This window comes from Quercus suber, unplaced genomic scaffold, assembly GCF_002906115.3.
Source record: "Quercus suber isolate HL8 unplaced genomic scaffold, Cork oak 2.0 scaffold_74, whole genome shotgun sequence".
Taxonomy (NCBI): Eukaryota; Viridiplantae; Streptophyta; class Magnoliopsida; order Fagales; family Fagaceae; genus Quercus; species Quercus suber.
Window position 1 is genome coordinate 1,001,227 of NW_027069539.1, and position 22,776 is coordinate 1,024,002.

At 38.9% G+C, this 22,776-nt stretch overlaps 4 protein-coding genes across 4 annotated transcripts; 1 reads left to right on the forward strand and 3 right to left on the reverse strand.

Moving 5' to 3' along the window:
• Positions 1–244: 244 nt before the first annotated feature.
• On the forward strand, positions 245–1,810 carry LOC112005389 (protein SODIUM POTASSIUM ROOT DEFECTIVE 2). The gene is made up of 3 exons (XM_065773386.1): positions 245–840; positions 1,064–1,139; positions 1,439–1,810. Exons 1-3 carry the CDS (start codon positions 379–381, stop codon positions 1,600–1,602), a joined length of 702 nt encoding a protein of 233 aa, XP_065629458.1. The 5' UTR covers positions 245–378; the 3' UTR covers positions 1,603–1,810.
• Positions 1,811–7,758: 5,948 nt separating this feature from the next.
• On the reverse strand, positions 7,759–13,676 carry LOC136067471 (pentatricopeptide repeat-containing protein At1g07740, mitochondrial-like). The gene is made up of 2 exons (XM_065773387.1): positions 11,635–13,676; positions 7,759–8,250 (listed from the first exon to the last, which is right to left on the reverse strand). The coding sequence occupies exon 1, from the start codon at positions 13,613–13,615 to the stop codon at positions 12,749–12,751; it is 867 nt and encodes a 288-aa protein (XP_065629459.1). The 5' UTR covers positions 13,616–13,676; the 3' UTR covers positions 7,759–8,250; positions 11,635–12,748.
• LOC111994424 (pentatricopeptide repeat-containing protein At1g07740, mitochondrial) lies at positions 8,800–10,464 on the reverse strand. Its single transcript, XM_024026299.2, has one exon. It carries the CDS (start codon positions 10,350–10,352, stop codon positions 8,925–8,927), a length of 1,428 nt encoding a protein of 475 aa, XP_023882067.2. The 5' UTR covers positions 10,353–10,464; the 3' UTR covers positions 8,800–8,924.
• Positions 13,677–18,180: 4,504 nt separating the features above from the next.
• LOC136067481 (uncharacterized) lies at positions 18,181–20,610 on the reverse strand. Its single transcript, XM_065773417.1, has one exon. It carries the CDS (start codon positions 20,608–20,610, stop codon positions 18,181–18,183), a length of 2,430 nt encoding a protein of 809 aa, XP_065629489.1.
• Between the last annotated feature and the right edge of the window lie 2,166 nt (positions 20,611–22,776).

Sequence of the window (22,776 nt, forward strand, 5' to 3'; positions counted from 1 at the left end):
TAGTTACTTTTGAGCCTTTCTTCATGCTACTAGTAGTGGTAGCAATCATATCACACAAAGATAAACCAAACTTTTAACCCCACCTGTCAAAAAAATTAAAAAATAAACAACTTTGAAGATCCAGATTAATCACAAATCTATTATTACCACCCCTAATCCCTTTTGTGGGACCTGGCTGCTCCTTTTTCCTCTCTCTCTCTCTCTCTCTCTCTCTCTCTCTCTCTCATATTCAACTTTAAAAGCATATTAGTTGGGCTCACCAGGAAGATACTTTCTACTACTCCCTATTTCTTTGCTGCTTCTGCTGCATTTTTACAAAGAAAAAGCCAAAACTTACAAGCTATTCTATTCTTAACCATTCCATCCCCTAGTCCAACCATGAAAAGAATGGATCTTTTCTGTGCTTCACCGGCCTCCACAGCCATATGCTCCAGCATGGAACAACGTTCCATGGTTCGCCGTGGCCCAAGACCCTATAATCGCCACAATCCACATCTCCATGATCGACCAAAAAGCCTACCTCATGTCCCATGTTCATCTCAGTTACCCTTTAATCCTAAGCCTTACTATGAAAAGCATAAGAGGCCCAGTTCCGTTAAACAAAGTGACTACTTACGTAGAAAAAGCTCAGCTAAGACAAATGATCCAAGTAATAATAGTCCTTCTGGTTCCTCTAGATTTCTCTTAAGTGACAGTGACACACACTTTATCAACTGGTTGTCCGAGTCTGAGCCGCCTGTCTCTGCATTGGTTCCTGCTGAATCGCCAAAGCTTAAGCGCCTCAGCTCAAATCACTCTCCTGCCTTGAAATCCTCTTCCTCAGCTCGCTCCCTTGATCAGGTACCTTTAATTGATCTTTCTGTGTCTTCGAACTTAAAAAAAATCTGAACTTGGTAATATATTTTGTGAGAAACATACAGCAACAAGCTTTATAAGTGCGAAAACTTTAGTCATATAGTCTTTGAAAAACATATTCCTAGAAAATTTATGGAGAAATCTATGTAGTTAGAGAGTTTGTACTTTGTTGTTGTTGTTACTTTTATTATTGATATTCAATATGCAGGTCGTGGTTTTGAGGGTATCACTGCATTGCAAGGGCTGTGAAGGAAAAGTGAGAAAACATATTTCAAAAATGGAAGGTTAGTTTGTAGTAGACATACTAGATTGTTTGTTCTTTAAAATTTTTAAATATTCCCCACCAAAATTGAATATATTTTTTGATGAACACCAAGATTGAATATATAATAGCACTACTTGTAAGCAAAACATATATTCAAATATTCAACCTAAACACCTCTAATTTATAGTACATATATTAAACCAACTGTACGACAGTACTTCTTTATAGTGTTTACACCCTAGCTTTGTGTCGTTCATCAATTATCAAATTGCAGTTCCCCATTTTTTTAAGGTAATGTTTCTGGCTAATTCTGTGCAGGAGTGACATCATTTAGTATTGATTTGGAGACAAAGAAAGTGACAGTCATTGGGGACGTGACACCTTTAGGTGTACTCGCAAGTGTTTCCAAAGTGAAAAATGCACAACTTTGGCCGTCTCCTACATCATCATCTCCAACACCATCTTCCCAATGGTCAGCATAAGAAATTAACTGCAAATAATATTAGAGTTTAATGTACAAGTTTCGGTGGTGTGTGTTACTGTGTCTGTATGTGGTTAGATGCTTAATCAACTTATCATGCATCAATATGTACCTGTAATGTAAATGTCAAAACTCTTTCTTCTATGGGATCGGAATCGTAATCTTTCTTGTTTAAAAAGAAAGTTAAAGTTAAAGAGGTGGTTTGGTAATTGGTACTCTTATGCTCCCTGAGTCTCTGATCATTATTTCTTGGAAGGAACAAATATGTCCTTCTAAGCTTTCCTTTTTCACTTTCTTTGAATTTAAAATCTTGCTTATTAGGCTGGCAACTCTTGAAATGTCTTTTTGTTTACTACTTCCAATATAAATCCCGCTTGTTGTGGGGTCAATTCTTTGGCAAACTAGTGCAAGACTGCCAGTGTAGAGTGTATCTGTAAGAGCACTCTCATCAGGTCTCTCAAATGTGCCAAATGCTAAATATTTGGCACATTTGACATACCAAACACAAAAATAAACCCTCATCAGGTATGTTAAATATGCTGAAATTATACAACACGCTACAGTACGCTCTCATTTTTGAGAGCGTACGGATCCGAATGCCATTTCTATTTATTGTTTTTATATTCATCTTTCTCTCTCCTCTCTCATCACTTTATTCCTCTTTTTTTCTTTTTTCCTCTCCTCTCTCATTCTTCCTCAGACAACCCATCTTTTCTTTCACTCTTTTTCGTTCTCATTGTTGTGGCTTTTCTCTCTTTCTGTTCAGCCTCGCCGATCTTTGCTGCTATGGCTTTTTTTTTTTTTTTTTTTTTTGCAGTGATTTGATTCGTGGTTCAGAAGTGGGTGGCTACTCTCTTCCGTTCAGCCTCGCCGCGCCACCTGAGCCGATCTCTGTTGCTGTGGGTTTTATTTTTTTTGCAGTGATTTGATGGGTGGGTTCGGCAGTAGGTGGCGACCTCTCTTCCGTTCAGCCTTGCCGCGCCACATGATGCCGATCTCTGTTGCTGTGGGTTTTTTTTTTTTTTTGTGGTGATTTGATTCGTGGTTCGGCAGTGGGTGGCTTTTCTCTCTTCCGTTCAGCCTTGTTGCGCCACCTGATGCCGATCTTTGTGTTTTTTGTTGTTGTTTTTGTTTTTCTGTGGTAGTGGTTTTGGTGTCCTGCTGTGGTGGTTCTAGTGTGAGACGGTGGTGGGTGTTGATGGGTGGGTGGGTCGGCAGTGGATGGGTTAGCGGCCGCAGTGGGTGGGTGTGTGGGATGCGGTTGGATTGTGTTTTTTGTTGTTTTTGTTTTTCTATGGTGGTGGTTTGGTGCTCTGCTGTGTTATTTCTGGTGTGAGATGGTGGTGGGTAGGATGTGGTTGGGGCGTTGATGGTTGCTGGCAGCGGGGGTGGCCTGTGGGTTGTGGTGGGGGTGGTTGGTTTTTTTATTTTGTATTTTTATATATTGTTGGTTTTTTTTTATGTTATTTTAATATTGGAATATATTATTTTAATATATAGAATTGAAAAATAGAAGATGTGATAAATGGTGAATTGTAAAATGATGTGCTAAAATGATAAAGTAGCTTTTTGATGTGTCAAAATGACATTTTTTATGAGAAAGCTGATGAGAATGCTCTAAGCTTCTATCTGAGCAATGCTTTTATTTTTTTTTTTAAGAATTGAAATTTTACCAATTTAGTAAAGTGATTAGTTATAATTAGAGTAATAACTTATTTTCAGACTTATCACTAAAATCACTTTTATTATACACTAATCACAATTATTATGTCAACGATTGTAAAAAAAATTTATGTCATTAAATATATTTATAAAAAACACAATATTTTGTACTAGCCAACCCCTCAGGGATCAGTACTAGTTCAATTTTGGTTGCCTTTGTGTATGTGCTACAGTATGTGTTTGAATGATTATTCCAATGCTAACTTATTGTTTTCTTTATTGTTTCCTCTTTTATATATATATATATATACACACACACATACACATAGAAAGTTACAATTTATGGCATTTATTTTATGATGATTTTATCATTGAACCAAGATACCAATTGATTTTTGAAGTAAGCGGGGTTGAAGGTTTGAATCACTTATTCGACAATAAAATATTTTACTAATTAAACTAACCAAAATCCATTTTTTTTTAGTGTTACATTAATGTTTCTTACTTTCTTATTTACATTAAGACAACCAATATATTGGTGTCTTGATTTAATGATAAAGAACTATCATCAGGAGCCGACGACATAAGTTAAATCTCAAATTTCTTATTCAATCATTAAAAACTAATTTTACCAATCATTTGAATTATATTTTTCTTTAATTGTGAATGAATAAAGAGTTTTTGGGACCACTTGCTGAGTTATTGAGAATTGATGATCACTTGCCTGTAATTATAAACCCAATAATTAAATATCCTTGCCGCTTCTTTGTTGGATTTAGTTTTCTAAAATAAACGTCACAGGTTCCTCAAAAAAATAAATAAATAAACGTCACAGGAGAATTTACTGGTCACACCTTAAGACAACTATGATACTGTTAAGCAAAGAAAATTTTCTATTAAAAAATGTGCCTCACACCATCTTATTCTACGTATCTATCATATCATTTTTTTAATAAAAAAATCTGTACAAATTTTCTATGCATATAATAGTGGTGCAGATATAAATTAACATAGTAGAAAAAGAATAATCTTCACTATAGCCATAAATACAGTCTTAAATAAGATACTTTTTTCAAAAATTATTTTATATGACAGACTATGACTGATTTTCTATTACATTAAATCCACCATTTTTTTCTATTGCTCAAAATTGTGGTAAGTTTGTAGCAGAAAGGAGTGCAGTTCTAGATTTTTTTTCATACATCATGGTCTCCAGGCATGAGCAGCCTGCATTTGATTACAGACACTTCAAAATAGCATGTGAAGAGTCTGGACACATGGAAATGCATGCGGGGACATGGTCGCATTCAAGGAGGGGCAAGGTTATGGCTTGGGTCACAGACAGACTACACTTTTACTTTACTTTTTCTCTTGTCTTCTAAATGGTGCCCCATCAATTTGATTGGGTGGCTATTCTGTTTAGATAATTATCAGAATTTGTGTTGTGAGCTTTCCTCAACAAATTTTAGCACTCTTCTTTTTCTTTTTTTCTTTTTTTTAAAGATGAAAAAATTTTCCCAAATTGTGGGTTGGTCCAATTACTGACAGTCTAATAGCATGTATTTGAATTTACAGACTGGTTAAGAAATATGAGTTTGTGAAATTATTTATTGGCACAGTAGAGATCCTAAGATGTTCGCATACAAAATAAGCCTTCAATCTTCACATGGTGATAACAATTTTTCATATCTTTGCTAATATTAACACAAATTGACCTGCCTCGGTTTTGGTGCAATGACTTTCTCTGTGCATTGATGTGCCTTCCCCATTATAGGCCAAATGATGACAGCATGGTATACTTTTGGAAGTCCCTTTCATATTTTCCATTTGGTGGGGCTGCTTCACGATCATGGCTTTTTGTTTCTTGTTCTGTGTTTACTTTTAAAAACTTTATGAACTCTTAACCATTTGAAAAGCTAAAAGAGAATTGGAAAATCAGTAGGTATAGAAGAAAGAAAATTTCCAACTCTCTCTTTCCACATTTATATGAATTTCCCTCTTTGTTCCTAACTTTTTCTTTACTCGGGTGTTTGGTTGCTTTAAATTCTTTGACTATGGCTTGGACGGCTGGAAAAAGGGCCCACCTTTCAACTTCAAGGGATTATATTATGAATCTGGTAAAGAAATTTGATGATTTGGGACGTACACCAACCTTGGTCATAATCCTAACTTTTTCTTTACTCGGGTGTTTGGTTGCTTTAAATTCTTTGACTATGGCTTGGACGGCTGGAAAAAGGGCCCACCTTTCAACTTCAAGGGATTATATTATGAATCTGGTAAAGAAATTTGATGATTTGGGACGTACACCAACCTTGGTCATAGCATTGGGCATGGAAATTTTGCCTTGTGCATACTTGGATATAGGATTGTTCGTAGATGTAGCAGGATTTTTGTTACATATAGATGTTACAATTTCTTATGTGTCAAACATGTGTCAGTTTACTATTCTCTTTGCAGATATAAGGGTTTATAAGTCAATGTATAAAGGTCATAGCAGCCTAAGGTCATGGTGCCACTTTGTTAACTAAAAGTCTAAAATGCTGTAATAAAAAATGATGAACAATGACACATTTGCATAAGTCTCAAGATGCTTCCCTGTGGCTAATTGTGTTGGAAGAATAATTGTATTATCATCAAACGAGGAATGACTCAAAGATTCGGTATGGAATGGCAGCAGAAGTATTGGGACGATTCCAGATGATTCGGTAAATCCCAATCCACAGTCAGGCTAACTCATGCAGGGGAGACATGTATAAGGAACCAGTTATCTTTGGTCCAAACTCCAAACCATGGTCTCTATCCAAAAGTTTGACTCTTAAATTCTTATTTTAATTAAATGATAGCTTTATGAAGGAATTTCATAATTTACCTGGGAACTCACATTTAACCAAACAGAGACCTCTTGCCTAGATTAAGCAAACACCGATAAAGCATGAGTATTTGAATTACACTTTTTGAGAAAACTACTAGGAGAAGTCCCCCTATGGATTTCCCATCTAATATAATCAAGAGAGAACCCAACAGAGGAATAGCATGAGGTACAAAAGTGAGAACTAAAACTGAGAAGTCTGTAAATGCCTCGATGCGGGATTGGTAGCTGTTTGAGAAAACTACAAAAAGAAATCTCCCTATGGATTTCCAATCTAATATAATAAAAAATGAACCCAACAGAGGACTAGCATGAGGAACAAAAGTGAGAACTAAAACTGAGAAGTCTGTAAGTGCCTCGATGCAGGATTGGTAGCAGTATGGTGTGGGCCTATCCTAAACATTGATCCGGGAGTATGCTACTAGCCCAAAGTTAGGGTGGGGAACGGGACTTGTCACCTAATTTAGGTCCAAGAACCACTTTTGACACCTGTAAAAAGATCTAATAAACCAGACTATGAGTCCGGAGTTAGGGAACGGGATTGGGAAAATGTCACCAAACTTGCTCGGCCAAGTGGACCAGATTCAATAGTGTTGTTAAGCCATTTTTAAATAAGGATATTATTAGGGGAACCCTATCCTAATGAAATTTGACATTCTAATCTATAATTATATGCCCTGGATTTGGTAGCACATCTTAGGCGGCGTATGGCAGACCTAAAATAACAAATCCCACTGCAACACTAGGCCACGTGAATCCACAGGCCTAGGAACTTCTTGCCACTACAATGCAACATTTTATTAGCATATCAGTTTAACAATGAATGGAATGTAACAGATAAGAGTAACGCTAGAGTCCCACAGCTGGGGCCAAAAAATGTGCACCTTGACTTTGGAGAATCCATATCCAACCCAAAGAATTTGGGACTAAAGCTTGGTTGTCGTACTAATCCAGATCAAATACATACTAATCATTATAATACCTACACAAATGGAGTAGAACAGCTGCATGAATTATCATATGGCATAAAAACGTGCTGATAAGTGAATATATACTGAATAGTGTTAGTACTGCACATGTTCAAAAAAGAAACTCATTCTATTTTTTCATAATTTGATAGCTACAATGAGGGTGGAGGATTTAAACCCTAGATATCTCTATTAGAAATACCAGAATATGTCTATTAAGCTACAAGGCTCTTAGTATAAAAAAGAAAAAAAGAAACGCATTATGAAAACTTCCACGACAACTGATAACCAAGGCTCTGATTATTGATTCAGCCTCCATCTATTAGACAACATACAAATACTTAAATTATTGAATCCAAATTCCTCCAAATGCCAGACATTATGAAACCACCGTCTGTTAGACACAACTTTTATGAATATCTTAACCAAAAAATAGGAGTATCAAGCCGGTCATAAATATTCTCAATCATTTGGAAACACCTAGATCTTATGCTTGTTCCAGTTGAAGAGAAAAAACTCCCCATGTAGTTACCAAGAGCGTAGGAGTACGCCTAGCTCAAAAGCCATTCATTCATAGAAACAGAGATACAACTAAACAAACTCACGATTAGAGTCCCTATATTGGTTTTAGGATAGAACCTTAAAAATTCAAGAGCCATTCCAAAGTTAAATTGGTCTCTATTAATTTTTTATAGAAAAGGTGATGCAACAAAGCATACTCATAACTAGTCTGTATGATTATTAGAAAAACAATTAGAGGCCCAAGAGTGGTTGAGGACAGAGTCTAGAAAATTCAGGCAAACAGACAATCAACACAGATCCATGAGTTAACAATGATGAAACCTTCAACAACATTGATAAAGCCCATCAACAATCTCACTTCTCTAAGAGTGTAGAACCCACTGAAAAGGTGATGCAACAAAGCATACTCATAACTAGTCTGTATGATTATTAGAAAAACAATTAGAGGCCCAAGAGTGGTTGAGGACAGAGTCTTGAAAATTCAGGCAAACAGACAATCAACACAGATCCATGAGTTAACAATGATGAAACCTTCAACAACATTGATAAAGCCCATCAACAATCTCACTTCTCTAAGAGTGTAGAACCCACTGAAAACAATAATCTTGCACTTGTATAAAATTAAAACCTGTAACAGAATCAAACAAAATTATTAAAATAGGTAAAAGACCATATGAGATGGAAGGACAGAACTAGTACATGAATTATGAAAGTGTAACATGAGTATGCATTAACTACCACAAAGATTATGTGATATCAGAAGGCTAGACATGATCATTCAAAAAGTACCTGAGCATAAAGCTGTGAGGTCTATGAATTAGTATACAAAAGAATGTCCAAATTCATGACTAAAATGTTTAGTATATGTGTTCAATACATACATCAGCATTGTGTCCTCATGATTTTGTTTAGTTGTAAAATTATGATCAACAGAAAGTAAAAACATATACCGAGCCTCCTGGTCTTAGAAGCACAAGGCTTTATTAAAAGATCCTGGACTGTGTTGCTGTTGGTCATACAAAGTATATTGGACTTCACCGTAAGCCAAGGTAGTTGGATGCATTAAAGCAAATAAGAAAATGAAAGTTTTTTTTTTCTTTTTCTTTTAAAATAAAAACTGATAATTTAAAATATGTTTATATATATATATATATATATATATATTTTAATAACATTCACATCTCTTCAAAATCTCATGCCTCAAAGAGCTTGTCAATTATTAAGCCCAAGCACCAATTACACTGGTGATCAGGCCCTTGCCACCAGAAACTACCCAAACAACTATAAAATATTGGAGACATATCATTGAGTTATTGATTCCCTAAAATGACAGGACGAGATCAGTTCAGTTATAAGTCCACCTGCACCTCCATCCCCACTACATGCATCCCCGACTAGAGCTTCCCAAGCCTCCAAATCAAATTGAATCTTTCTCTTTTCCATCTCCTCCAAAACAAAGCAAGCAGCATCAATCTTCCCACATTTCAATAGTCCCATTATCAAACATTTAAATGTTTCTGAACGAGGACAATGCCTACTTGTCAACATTGCATTCAAAACATTCAAACCTCCCTCAAAATCTCCAACCCTGCAAAACCCATCAACCATCATTCGATAAGTAGCTGCATTTGGCTCACAACCTCCAACTTGCATTTCAGTCAAAACTTTATACGCCTCAGCCACTCTACCTTCCTTGCACATATAATTTATCAATATATTATAGGTCACAACATCCGGCTTAAAATGCCTTTTCCTTATCTCATGAAGTAAAGATTTTGCCTCCTCAATCTTCCCTCTCTTCCCAAGATCACTCATCAAAACACCATAATTCACCAGCCGTGGTTTACACCCTTGATAATCCATATCAAACATCATCTTTTTAGCTTCGGTATACTTTCCTACAGAACACAAACCTTCCATCAATAGTGCATATGTTATAGCATTCGGATGTTTTCCTTTCGGTATCATATCTTCAAACAAGCTCATTGCTTTATCTAAATCACCCTTTCTAGACAAAAATCCAATAAGACAATTATAAGTCACAACACTAGGTTCCACTTTTTTCTCAAGCATTTCATCAAACATCTTACACGCTTGTTCCCACTCACCCTTCTGAAGCCACCCTTTGATCAGTACATTGAAAGAAATCGAATTCGGACGAAAACCCATTTTATAAGAACGATTGAAAATCTCGGTTGCATCATTTAACAGGTCATTATCGACGAGCGCATTAAGAAGCGTATTACAAGACTGCAACGTACGAACACAATTAAAAGAAGGCATTCTATGAAAAAGCTCAACGGCTTTGTCCACCAAATGGGCTTTTCCATAGTGTTGAATCAAAACGATGAAAAGGGTATCTCTGCATCGAATGTCTCGGTCCTGTATAAGACCAAGAATGGTCTCTACAGCTTCAAAGTTGCGAGAACGAGCAAGCTTGTAAATGAGAGAAGAGTAAGAGGGATAGTCGTGCTTGAAGCCCATTTTGTGGTAGTCGTGGAAGAGAAATAAAGCCTCGTCTGGGTCTTGTACAGCTTTGACATCGGAGACGAAAGGTATGGGCTTGCGAGGCTTTGGGGTGGGTTTGTGATTGTGAGGTCTTTGTTGATGGTGTGATTTGGTCTTGGGAGTGCGGTGGTATTTGTGAGTATGATAATGGATGTGATTGATGAAATGGCGACTTAGAATGAGTTGTGTTTGACTGATGCCCTTTGCTCTTGAATGGATCATGGAAGCGGGAAGAGATAATCTGAGAAAACTCTATCTATACAGCGTCTGTTTGATGCTTGTACTAAAAATATACAGAGTCAGAGTCTGATATTTTTGTTTTAGAATCCGTTGATACTTTTTTTTTTTTAGAGAAACAGTGTGAAAATGGATTAGCCTTTTTCTTTTTTATAATAAAACCAAAATTGTAGTAATGTATTATCCATGTAACTCTTATAATAATAAAAATAAAAAAAAAATTGTAAATCTTAGAGTATTCAGGTCAGTAGATGTAAAAATTTTGTAAATTTACACATCCAAAACTACTTTTTTCATTTTACACATTTACTTATTCCAAACACTTACATCAATTTATCTATTATACACGCTATTTTCTTTAAATAATCATTTTATATTCTTTTTTTATTATTTTAACAACTTTACTATTTAAACCCACTTTCTCACTTTTCCTTTTTGAACCGAACGCTATTCTCTCTCTCTCTTTCTCTCACATGGTGAATCTTCTTTCTTTTTCTTCTTTCTTTCTTCTCTTTCATCTTTCTTCTCTAGTCAATATTTCTTCTTTCGCCCATTTCTTCACCAGAAAACTCCATTAACAAACCAGAAAACTTCACTTCAACATAAACCCATGTCAATCTAAGTCTGATCTAAGCACAATGCCGATCTGAAACTTCGATCCAAGCACGCCGATCTAAAACTCCAATCGAAGCACGCCGATCCGCCATAAGCCCCAATCCATTCTCTCTGTCTCCATTGGTGTGTCTGTGTATGGGTGTGTTTGGTTTTGTGGTGTCTGTGGTTGATTTTATTGTTGATTTTGTGGTCGATTTTTGATTTTGTCTGTGGGAGTGTGTGTATTAGAGGAAGAAGTAGATGATGAGGGTGTTGAATTTGCAATTGGAGAAGAGAGAAAAAAAAAGGAGCGAAATTAAAAATTATTAAAATAATGTATAGAAGATCACAATAACCGTGTATATATCCACGGTTACTATAGATCTTGTATATTTATGCACAATTTTGCACAAGTTTACACCCACTGATGTGGGTGTTTTTTTTTTTTTTTTATCAAAATGTGTAAAAAGAGCTGTTTTNAAATTTCAAATGTTAGATTGCATGTAAAAAATGCCCAACTTTTCTGTATTACAAACCCCAACAATTTTCATAAGTATATAGCCACTGTTAAATCTATACATGCTAGTAAGTAAGATACATAGTGAACTCAGCTCATTCTCCACTTGTAGTTGGAAAGGTCTTAACAGTGGCATAGCCCTTAGCATTGACATACCAGTACCACCCATGACTGCAAGATTGGATTTTGAGGTAGCAGTTCAATGGACCACCAAAGAAGCTGAGACTATCAGCATAAGCGCCACGGTGCCACTCCCAAACATAGTTGTGAAAGCCATGGTCTGGCTCTTTCCATCTTCAGAACTTGCTTTGTAGAACCCTTGTGCCTTACAAGGGTTCTACAAATACTGTTAGCTCATTCCCTTCAGTTAGCTCATCATCAAATACTGTTAGTGTTGCAAAACAAGCTTTGAATGGTCATTCCTGGAGGGAGTTGACCCCCATTCAAGGGTGGAATCCCATTGATCACGTTGGGAAGATTGATGCTGCCTGCTTTTTTTCATCTTACACTCCATGATCTATCTTGTGCTTATAGGATTTCCACCCTGCCCAATAACTGCACTAAATGCAGCAAACAAGCTTAGAATTTCAAAATGTTCAATTTTCATCGTCAGCAATAAATAAAACCTTTTTACATAATAATCTCAGATGGAAAAAAAATAGTTAAAAGACATGAGCCAATATTCACTCATGTATGATGAATATTATTGTTCCATTGTTCTCAACATAAAAATTAGATGAAGGATTAAACTGCTGCTGTAGCCTCAGCCTGTAAACTCCAAGCACACTGGATGGACAATGGCTTCTTCAGAAAATGAAACCAAACCCTAGCTGTAATTTAAAAACCAAGACCAGTGTCTTGGCATCAGCAAACCATGAACAGTTACAAAATGGTTCAGTTTTTCAAACCATTGATCTTTTTTCTCTTCCTTGAAGCCCATCAATGGGAAAAAATCAGTTTAATTACAAGCCTCCTGCACCTATATTCAACCACAAGCATCACTGAGCAGGGTTCATCAGACATGTCCAAGTGCATCTCCTACTCTTTATATTTTATGCCAAACAAAGAATGGTCTACCTACCACCAAGAAACAAGGAAATCCTATTCATGACAATCTACTTGTTGCCATTTAAAGGATAACATTCACATCTCTTCAAAATCTCATGCCTCAAAGAGCTTGTCAATTATTAAGCCCAAGCACCAATTACACTGGTGATCAGGCCCTTGCCACCAGAAACTACCCAAACAACTATAAAATATTGGAGACATATCATTGAGTTATTGATTCCCTAAAATGACAGGACGAGATCAGTTCAGTTATAAGTCCACCTGCACCTCCATCCCCACTACATGCATCCCCGACTAGAGCTTCCCAAGCCTCCAAATCAAATTGAATCTTTCTCTTTTCCATCTCCTCCAAAACAAAGCAAGCAGCATCAATCTTCCCACATTTCAATAGTCCCATTATCAAACATTTAAATGTTTCTGAACGAGGACAATGCCTACTTGTCAACATTGCATTCAAAACATTCAAACCTCCCTCAAAATCTCCAACCCTGCAAAACCCATCAACCATCATTCGATAAGTAGCTGCATTTGGCTCACAACCTCCAACTTGCATTTCAGTCAAAACTTTATACGCCTCAGCCACTCTACCTTCCTTGCACATATAATTTATCAATATATTATAGGTCACAACATCCGGCTTAAAATGCCTTTTCCTTATCTCATGAAGTAAAGATTTTGCCTCCTCAATCTTCCCTCTCTTCCCAAGATCACTCATCAAAACACCATAATTCACCAGCCGTGGTTTACACCCTTGATAATCCATATCAAACATCATCTTTTTAGCTTCGGTATACTTTCCTACAGAACACAAACCTTCCATCAATAGTGCATATGTTATAGCATTCGGATGTTTTCCTTTCGGTATCATATCTTCAAACAAGCTCATTGCTTTATCTAAATCACCCTTTCTAGACAAAAATCCAATAAGACAATTATAAGTCACAACACTAGGTTCCACTTTTTTCTCAAGCATTTCATCAAACATCTTACACGCTTGTTCCCACTCACCCTTCTGAAGCCACCCTTTGATCAGTACATTGAAAGAAATCGAATTCGGACGAAAACCCATTTTATAAGAACGATTGAAAATCTCGGTTGCATCATTTAACAGGTCATTATCGACGAGCGCATTAAGAAATTTTATCAAAATGTGTAAAAAGAGCTGTTTTTTGTATTTTGCAAGATTATTCATGAGCTGATGTGAATGCTCTTATAGGGTGAAACTTTCTAAAAAATATATAAATATTTTATTTTATAAAAAAAAATGTAAATCTTATATTATAAATTTTATAGACTTACAATGTACTACTAAGTACTAACAATATATCTTATAAAAAAAAATGTAGTAATGTATTGTCAACCTAAATCTTATAGGTTGAAAATTTCTAAAAAAAAATGCAAATCTTATATTTTATCAAAAAATAATAATTTAAATCTTATATTATAAATCTTATAGACTTACAGTGTACTACTAAGTACTAACAATATATTATATATCATTCTAAAAAAAAAAGTACTAACTGATAAATTCAAAGGAATCAATGGGTTGAAAAATCTCCGGATACTCTTGATCTAGTAGAGTGAGTCCTGAAAAACCAAAGGAAATCAGCAGAGAAGACTGGTGGAAGCCGGCCTTTAATTCTCCGATGGTAAAGTTAGTAGATTGAAGGAGAGAAGAGCCCTCAATACTTATCTAAAATTTTACCAAAGAGAAAAGTCCCCTTACCTCTGCGCAGAAGGGCCTTTATATAGCGTTAGAAATCGGTTATTTCTCTTAATCGTCGTAGAGTTTGGAGGATTCAGAGGGTAACTTCCTTAACTGTCACGAAGGTCACCTCTTCGGGAACTGTGTCGAGATTCAGGCAATACAACTTTTGGTTGGAAGTGTGCTTAGTCTAACTCTTGGTGAATTTACCTCGTCCGTCACTGATGAAGGACGAGGTTCACAGCCCACTCGTCCTTCATTGGACGAGTGTGTAGAAGGAGAAGAATGATGGTAAAGGAGGGACGAATGTACTAACCACTCGCTCTCAGCTCTGAACATTGCTATGGACGACCATATGGACGAGTGATTGACTTGGTGTTTTTCTTGCACCATCAGTTGCCCCCTTGTCCATGTGTCGTCCAAGGACATGTAGTAATTTACTCCTCTAGACGGATGAGCTTTATTTATTTTTTTTTTTTTTAATAATCAGAGATGCCATGCGTCACAATCTAATTGGTGATTCATTTCGTCGGTTCATTTTTTCGAGACGAATGCCATGTGTCAGTGTCTGATTGGTCTTGTCGTTTCATATGCTCAGGTCAACCATCTATAAATAGTGGAATGCCCCCATTACCCTCTTACTTCTGAGATTTTTCCTCCTTGACATCCCTCGTCTAGAGCCTCATCTAAGACTTTCCTGCGTCCATAGTTTCAGTGCGTCCTAGATCCAGGTATTCCCTCTCTCCTCGTCTTTTAGGTTTTCAAAAATTTCCTTTTTAGAAAATGTCAGGAATCACCATTTCCTCGTCTAATGATAGTACAGAAAAAGCCATAGACGAGTATTACGACGGGAGTAGTAATAACTCTAGTGATACTAGTAGTAGTAGCAGTAGGGGAAACACTACTGACGAGGAGTATGTTTCAGGGGTCCCTGGGGTTCCTTTAGAAGAAATACAAAAACAACTTAGGAAAATTGTGGGGTCCCAGGTAGGTACCTCGTCTTCCATCCCTCCGTCCAATCCTTTGGACGAGACGGAGGTAACTGTATATAGCTGTGCTATAGATATTCCTTCAAAGACGGATGAGGAAAGATTAAACAACCTTAGGGAGCGGTACCAAATCCCAGACGAGTTTAATCCTAGATTACCCGTCCGTGGAGAGTGGTGTTGCAACCCTCATTTTGGAATAGGTGTATACGAGGCCTACCTTCTTGGAGGTCTTAGATTTCCTTTAAATTCTTTTACCAAAGAACTGCTATTTAGGTTAGGTTTAGGGGTGTGTCAGTTTAACCCAAATGCATGGAGGTTAATCGTCTCTATGCAAATTTTGTGGAGGGAAGTGTTTGGAGGGGATCGTCCTATTACTGTGGACGAGTTCCTCTATTGCTATAAACCTTCCGAGATTCATCAATCTCCTGGCTTTTATCAATTCACAGCCAGGAGTAAAGACTGTAGACTGGTGAAATCCCTGGCCTCGTCTGACAGAAAATGGAAGACGGAGTTTTTCTTCGTCTTTGGATTCTAGGTTGGAAATCCTATAGACGTTGGCCGGGATTCTTTTGGTCGTTTTACTGGGGACCTAGGGAACCTTCGTCCTGAGGGTAAGTCCCTTAGCTTTCCCCTTCTTTTCACTTGCTTTTCACTTATTAACTCATTTAATCTTGGTTTATTTTATTACAGTTGTTGGACAACCCACTTTGAGCAAGTTGCACCGTGACTGCGTCCACAAGGCTCGTCTACACGTGGACAGGGATTTCCATTCTTTGGTCACCCTTAGACGACTAGCTAAGTGGGGTTTAGGTCCTAACCCATCTGATATTACCCTTCCACACGAGATCACAGTGAGAAAAAGTAAGTAAATTCTTTTGCATTCCTTAGACTTTTGCATTCCTTACATCTTTTATCTTCATTTTTCAAAGTAAATCATCTTCGTCCCTTTACAGGAATGGCAACCATAAGAGGTAACAAGGGGAAGGAAGTAGGTGTAGAAGGGAACCGTCCTGAGTTTGAACGCCAGGCTCGTCCCACTGCTGGGGAAAAAAGGAAAACTATCTCCAAAAACTTGGACTTGGAGAACCTTCCCAGCAGGCGAGGTAAAAAAGTTAAGCATGGCTCGTCTCAGGTGATCAAGCCCACTCCGTCCTCTCAGCAACCTGCCAAAGTTTATGAGGTTGACTCGTCCACTCTTGTGGAGTCTACTCCGTCCAAGACCCCTCCATCCAAAACTGCACCTTCCTCGTCTCAACCATCCCAAAGGGCCTTCTCTAATATCATTGAAAATGAAGATTTGGCCTGGGAGTGCTTTAAAAGTGCTGTGACGGACGAGGAAATTAACGTCTGCTATGACATGTCCCTAAAGGACTTTGAACACTCTGGTGTTCATGACCTCTTCAAGGTAACTTTTTCCCTCGTCTTGACTAAATGTGCATTTTTCTCCTTTTTCTTTTTGTTTAATCTAAACCTGTTTTGTTGACGACTTTTTCCAGGGCATGTCTAAGTTCATCGCTGCGTCCAGACAGGCCACTGGGTTGGACAAGACGAGGATTTTACTGGAGACGAGGATACAGGAGCTAAAAGAAGATGCTAGGCAATGGGCTGAGGTGGTTGCCAAGACGACAGAGGAGGTGAAGGATCTTAACGCTTTGGTTGAGGAGTTGAAGGTTAATGCCGTAGAGAAAGATGCTCGTCTTAAAGACTTGCAAAAGAAGATCGACGAGCAAAGCATTCTCCTTTCCAAGGCTAAGGAAGATGCAGTGGCTGAGTTTAAAGCATCCAAGCAATATACAGATGCTTTGGACACCAACTACGCAGCAGGGTTTGAAGACTTCAGGATGGACGCTATTGAGAAGTTCCCTGATGTGGACTTCAGCTCCATTGTGCTGAATCTGAACCCTGCCACCACTAGCTTTCTCCTTGGTCTTGACTCTGAGGATGCCAACATAGAGGATGACGCCACAACTCAGCCTCAGGACGACCCCAATCCAGACTCAGTTTAGAAAACACTGATGACATTTATTATGTTTGAGTTTAGTTCTCTTTTTCTTTTTCTTTTTTTTTTAAGAAAATATATGTAACTCAAATACATTCAACTCGTCCATGTTTAAGGACGAATCTTGATAAAACAGTTAAAAGGGTGTTTAGGACGTTTCTAGTCCGCCCTTATAAACAATTAAATGTGTACTGTTTGATTTATGTGCATGGACGAGTGTTTATTTTTTATACTTGATTTTGTTTTACTCGTCTATATTTTATACACAAACTCAAACCATTTTTATTGGAATTCTCACTTGAGTGTAATTTATCCGTGTAAAATGATAACAAAACTTCACTCGAAATGGTTTAAGTAAATAGGCACTACTCGTCCTTAGACTTGCCTGTGCTTTTATCTCGTCCATGAGATACCCTATTCTTTGAAGTAGGTGATTTAAACAAGTTCAAAACGCCCATGTTGTCCCTCGTCCATGGTATGATTAGGTATCATCTTCTATCCTCCCCCATTCTATGGACGAGCATGCCCTGGTTTTGCTTGTGATTTGATGTGCCAGCTCTATCTCGTCCTTAGCTTTGGACGAGAGTGCTTTATTTCATCCTTAGAAGGAAAACTTGAGATTACATCTCTACGTCCAGAGAATTTTCTCGTTTTGAGCTTTTCAGCTGTTTTCAAGTCATCATGAACAAAAAGCAGTGCTTGAATCATGGATTTACACAACATTATGTACATTCCACAAATATTGTTCACAATACATTGTTCATAGACGAGGCATGTTTTAAGAAACTAATGCCTGCCTTAAAAGGAAAACCAAACACAAACCAAACCATAAACTTGTCCTTAACACAACAACAAGACAAATTAAATAAACAGTCTTTTATGTAGAATAGTTTATGTAGTCTTCAGACTCGTTCGAAGTCATGTTCATCTACGCTTGAATTTTATTGATAGTACTTCCTCAAGTGCTCCACATTCCAAGGATGCTCTAACTTCCTCCCATCCAGTGCTTCCAAGTAATAGGACCCTTGTCTTTTGCAGTTGACGACTCTGTAGGGGCCCTCCCAATTTGGTCCCAACTTCCCGTGAGCTGGGTTCTTTGTTGTCAGGGAAACCCTTTTCAGAACGAGGTCTCCTACGCTGAAACGCCTTGGCTTCACCATTGCATCATACTGCCTAGCCATAAGGTTTCTGTACCTTGCCATCCTTTGTTCAGCGTCTATCCTTACCTCGTCTATGAGATCAAGGTTCAAACGGAGTTGCTCCTCATTATCTTTGTCTTGATACGCCGCCACTCTATGATTAGCCATATGCACTTCTACAGGTATGACCGCTTCTGCTCCATAGGCTAGCTTGAAAGGAGTCTCCCCTGTAGGAGTTCTCGCAGTCATCCTATATGCCCACAAAACACCTGGTAGCTCATCTGGCCATACTCCCTTAAGCCGAGTCTTGATCAACTTTAGAAAGGATCGGTTTGCAACTTCTGCTTGGCCGTTAGCTTGTGGGTGGGCTGGTGAGGAGTAGTGATTTTGAATTCCAAAATGTAGGCAAAAGTCTCTAAAAAGTGCATTATCAAATTGTCGTCCGTTGTCCGATATCAGCACCCTGGGTACTCCAAATCTGCACACAATGTTCTTCCACACAAAGTTTTTGACATTCTGTTGCGTAATGTTAGCCAAGGGTTCCGCTTCTACCCACTTGGTAAAATAATCAATACCAACTACGAGGAATTTCATTTGTCTCATGCCCAGTGGGAATGGACCCAGAATGTCTAGTCTCCATTGTGCAAAAGGCCAGGGGGCCGTCATTGGAGTCAAATACTCTGATGGTTGCCTGGGGACGTTGCTGAACCTCTGGCATTGGTCGCATACCTTGATGTAGGCCTTAGCATCAGCTTGCATGCTAGGCCAATAATACCCTGCACGAACGATTTTGTGGACGAGTGATCTGGCTCCTGAGTGATTGCCACACGCTCCTTCGTGGATTTCCCTTATTATGTAGTTTGCTTCGTCCGGTGCCAAACACCTTAGATAAGGCTGGGAAAAACCTCTTTTGTAAAGAATCTCGTCCATTAGAATGTACCTGGCTGCCCTTACCCTCAGCTTTCTTGCTTCGTCCTTCTCTTCTGGGAGTCGTCCGTCTTTCAGGTACGACACAATTGGAGTCATCCAACTCGTCCTGCCTTCTACCTGTTGTACTTCTGGGATGTCTATACTTGGCATATATTGAATTTTATCAATTTCGTCTACGGCTTCACTCGCTGAGGCTTCTTTCGCCAAAGCATCAGCTTCCATGTTTTCTTCCCTTGGGATCTGAACGAAGTTCACTTCCTCAAACTTTTTTACAAGGCGCATCACTCTGTTTAGATACTTCCTCATCCGCTCTTCCTTGGCCTCAAACACGCCATTCACTTGGCCTATGATTAGCTGAGAATCTCCCAGAACGAGGAGCGACTCTGCTTCAACGGACTTGGCCAATTCCATTCCTCTGAGAAGAGCTTCATACTCGGCTTCATTATTAGTTTTCTGGTACTGCAAACGAACCTTGTGTTTTAATTTGTCTCCCTTTGGAGATTGTAACACCACACCTACTCCTCCTGCGTACTGTGTAGACGAGCCATCCACATAAACCACCCACTTAATGCTTTCCTTCTCATCCATCTCGTCACAATTCAAAGTAAACTCTGCAATGAAATCTGCCAGAGCTTGAGCTTTTATGGCATGCCTCGGTTGATACTTTATGTCAAACTCACTGAGCTCGACGGCCCATTGGATCAAACGTCCTGCAGCCTCTAGTTTGTTCATTGCCTTCTTGAGTGGGTGATCTGTCATGACATTAATGATATGAGCCTGAAAGTAATGCCTTAGCTTTCTGGAGGCTGTTATCAATGCAAAAGCCAATTTCTCCATCAACGGATATCGTCCTTCTGCTCCCCTCAGTGCTCTGCTGGTATAGTACACAGGCCTTTGTACCTTGTCTTCCTCCCTCATTAATGTCGAACTCACAGCATGTGGGGTAACTGCTAGATATAGATACAACTTTTCCCCTTGCACGGACGGGCTTAACAAAGGGGCCTTGGTGAGGTATGTCTTCAAATCTTCAAATTCTTTCTGACACTCATCATTCCATTCAAATGCTTTTTTAAAAACCTTAAAAAATGGTAGGCACTTGTCAGTAGCTTTGGAAACAAACCTGTTGAGGGCGGCGACTCGTCCGGTAAGTGATTGGACTTCTTTAACACTGCTCGGAGGCTTCATATTCAATATTGCGTGGATTTTATCAGGGTTTGCTTCGATTCCTTTGTAGGAGACCATAAACCCCAGGAATTTTCCTGATGATACTCCAAAAGCACATTTGCTAGGGTTTAACTTCATATGATAATGCCTCAATGTATTGAATGTTTCCTACAAGTCGTCCAGATGCCTGTCTTCGCCCTGAGTTTTTACTAACATGTCGTCTATATAGACTTCCATATTCTGCCCAATCTGTGGACGAAACATATGATTAACCAACCGTTGGTATGTTGCCCCAGCATTTTTCAAACCGAAAGGCATCACTTCATAACAAAATAATCCCTGACTGGTGACAAAGGACGTCTTCTCTTGGTCTGCTTCGTCCATCTAAATCTGATTGTACCCAAAGAAAGCGTCCAAGAAACTGAGTAATTTGTGGCCCGCAGTAGAATCTACCAGCTGAACAATGCGTGGTAACGGGTAACTATCCTTTGGGCAAGCCTTGTTTAGGTCAGTGAAATCAACACACATTCTCCACTTGCCATTCGCCTTTTTGACCATAACTACGTTGGCCAACCACTTAGGATAGTATACCTCTCGAATGAACTTCGCCATAATCAGCTTCTGAACTTCCTCCTTAACAGCATTATCTCTCTCTGGGGCAAACACCCTCTTCTTTTGTCGCACTGGTTTGGAGGAAGGGCATACACTCAGACGGTGGGTAATGACACTTGGATCTATGCCCGGCATATCTTCGTGACTCCATGCAAATACATCCCTATTCCTTTTCAAAAAACAAATGAGATCTTTCTTGATCTTTGCTTCCAAATCTGCCCCAATCCTGGTACACCTCTCCAGGTTATTATCGTCTAAAGGAACATCTTCCAACGCTTCAATAGGTTCTGCCCCAACTTTCTTTTCTTCAATAGTCATAGTTTGAATTTGCTCGTCCGCAGCCAACATGGCCAGATAACACTCTCTTGCCGTTAGTTGGTCTCTCTGTACTTGGCCTATCCCATGCTCCGTCGGGAACTTGACTGACAAGTGGTAGGTAGATGTTATGGCCTTCCACCTATTTAGAGTTGGCCTCCCAATTATGGCATTGTAAGAGGATGAACAATCAACCACAAGGAAGTTTACCTCCTTGGTAACTTGCTGCGGATATGCCCCCACTGTCACTGGTAACAAAATGCTGCCTACAAGTTGTATCTTCATTCCACTAAGTCCCACTAGAAGGGAGCTTGCTTGCTGCAGCCGATCTCGTCCTAACCTCATTTGCTGAAAGGCTGGATCATACAAAATATCAGCCGAGCTTCCATTGTCTATCAACACCCTTCTGGTCTTGTAATCAGCAATAAGGAGAGTGATGACAATAGCGTCGTCATGGGGGTGGTGGATTTTCTCTGCGTCCTCGTCTGTGAAGGTAATCGTCTGCTCGTCCGTAGTTCTCTCACTTGGTAATCGTCCAGAGAGTTAAACGTTCTATACTACTTTCAAATATGCCTTCTTCGACTTGGACGACTGTCCTGTAGGACTTCCCCCTAGGATGATCCTTATTTCTCCAAGCGGTGGTCGTGATGTCTCCTCTACCTTTGCTTTCAATTTCTCATCCTTGTGGTCTCGTCCAAGGAAATTCCTCAACTTTCCTTGCCTGATGAGATTTTCAATTTGCTGCTTCAAGTCAAAGCATTCATCCGTATCATGCCCATGATCCCTATGGAAATGACAATACTTGTTCCGATTGTGTTTGTTGGGATCCCCCTTCATCTTCTCTGGCCACTTCAAAGAAGGCTCGTCTTTAATTTGCATAAGAACTTGCTCAAGTGGCACGTTCAAGGGGGTATACTGTTAATTTCGTACTGAAGTGCCTGCTTTCTTTTCTCGATCCCTCTTATCTTCCGTCCGTCCCCTCTTAGGACAAGGACCTTGTTCCGACTGACGCGTTGTGTTGGCTTCAACCTTCCTCTTCTTGGCTATGATAGCATCCTCTGCATTCATGAAGTTCCGGGCTGAATGAACTAGCTCAGCCATAGTTTGAGGCACCTGTTCATATAACTTATGGATAAATAGATCAGAATGAACGCCATTATAAAATGCTGCCATGAGGAGTTTATCATCCACCTTGTCCACCGCCAAGGCATCCCTGTTGAAACGCGTGATGAAGGACCGCAAACTCTCATTCTCCCCTTGCTCTATGGTTAGCAAACTGGACGAAGAACGTTTATGCCTCTGCCCTCTAATGAAATTATTGACGAACAACTTGCTCAGCTCTTCAAAGGACGCCACTGTATTAGGAGGTATTTTGCT

Coding starts and splice junctions, on each gene's coding strand:
- LOC112005389 (XM_065773386.1), top strand. CDS start 379: ATGAAAAGAATGGATCTTTTCTGTGCTTCACCGGCCTCCACAGCCATA. Junction 841..1,063: donor CAGCTCGCTCCCTTGATCAG/GTACCTTTAATT, acceptor TTCAATATGCAG/GTCGTGGTTTTGAGGGTATC. Junction 1,140..1,438: donor ACATATTTCAAAAATGGAAG/GTTAGTTTGTAG, acceptor AATTCTGTGCAG/GAGTGACATCATTTAGTATT.
- LOC111994424 (XM_024026299.2), bottom strand. CDS start 10,352: ATGATCCATTCAAGAGCAAAGGGCATCAGTCAAACACAACTCATTCTA.
- LOC136067471 (XM_065773387.1), bottom strand. CDS start 13,615: ATGGGTTTTCGTCCGAATTCGATTTCTTTCAATGTACTGATCAAAGGG.
- LOC136067481 (XM_065773417.1), bottom strand. CDS start 20,610: ATGAAGTTAAACCCTAGCAAATGTGCTTTTGGAGTATCATCAGGAAAA.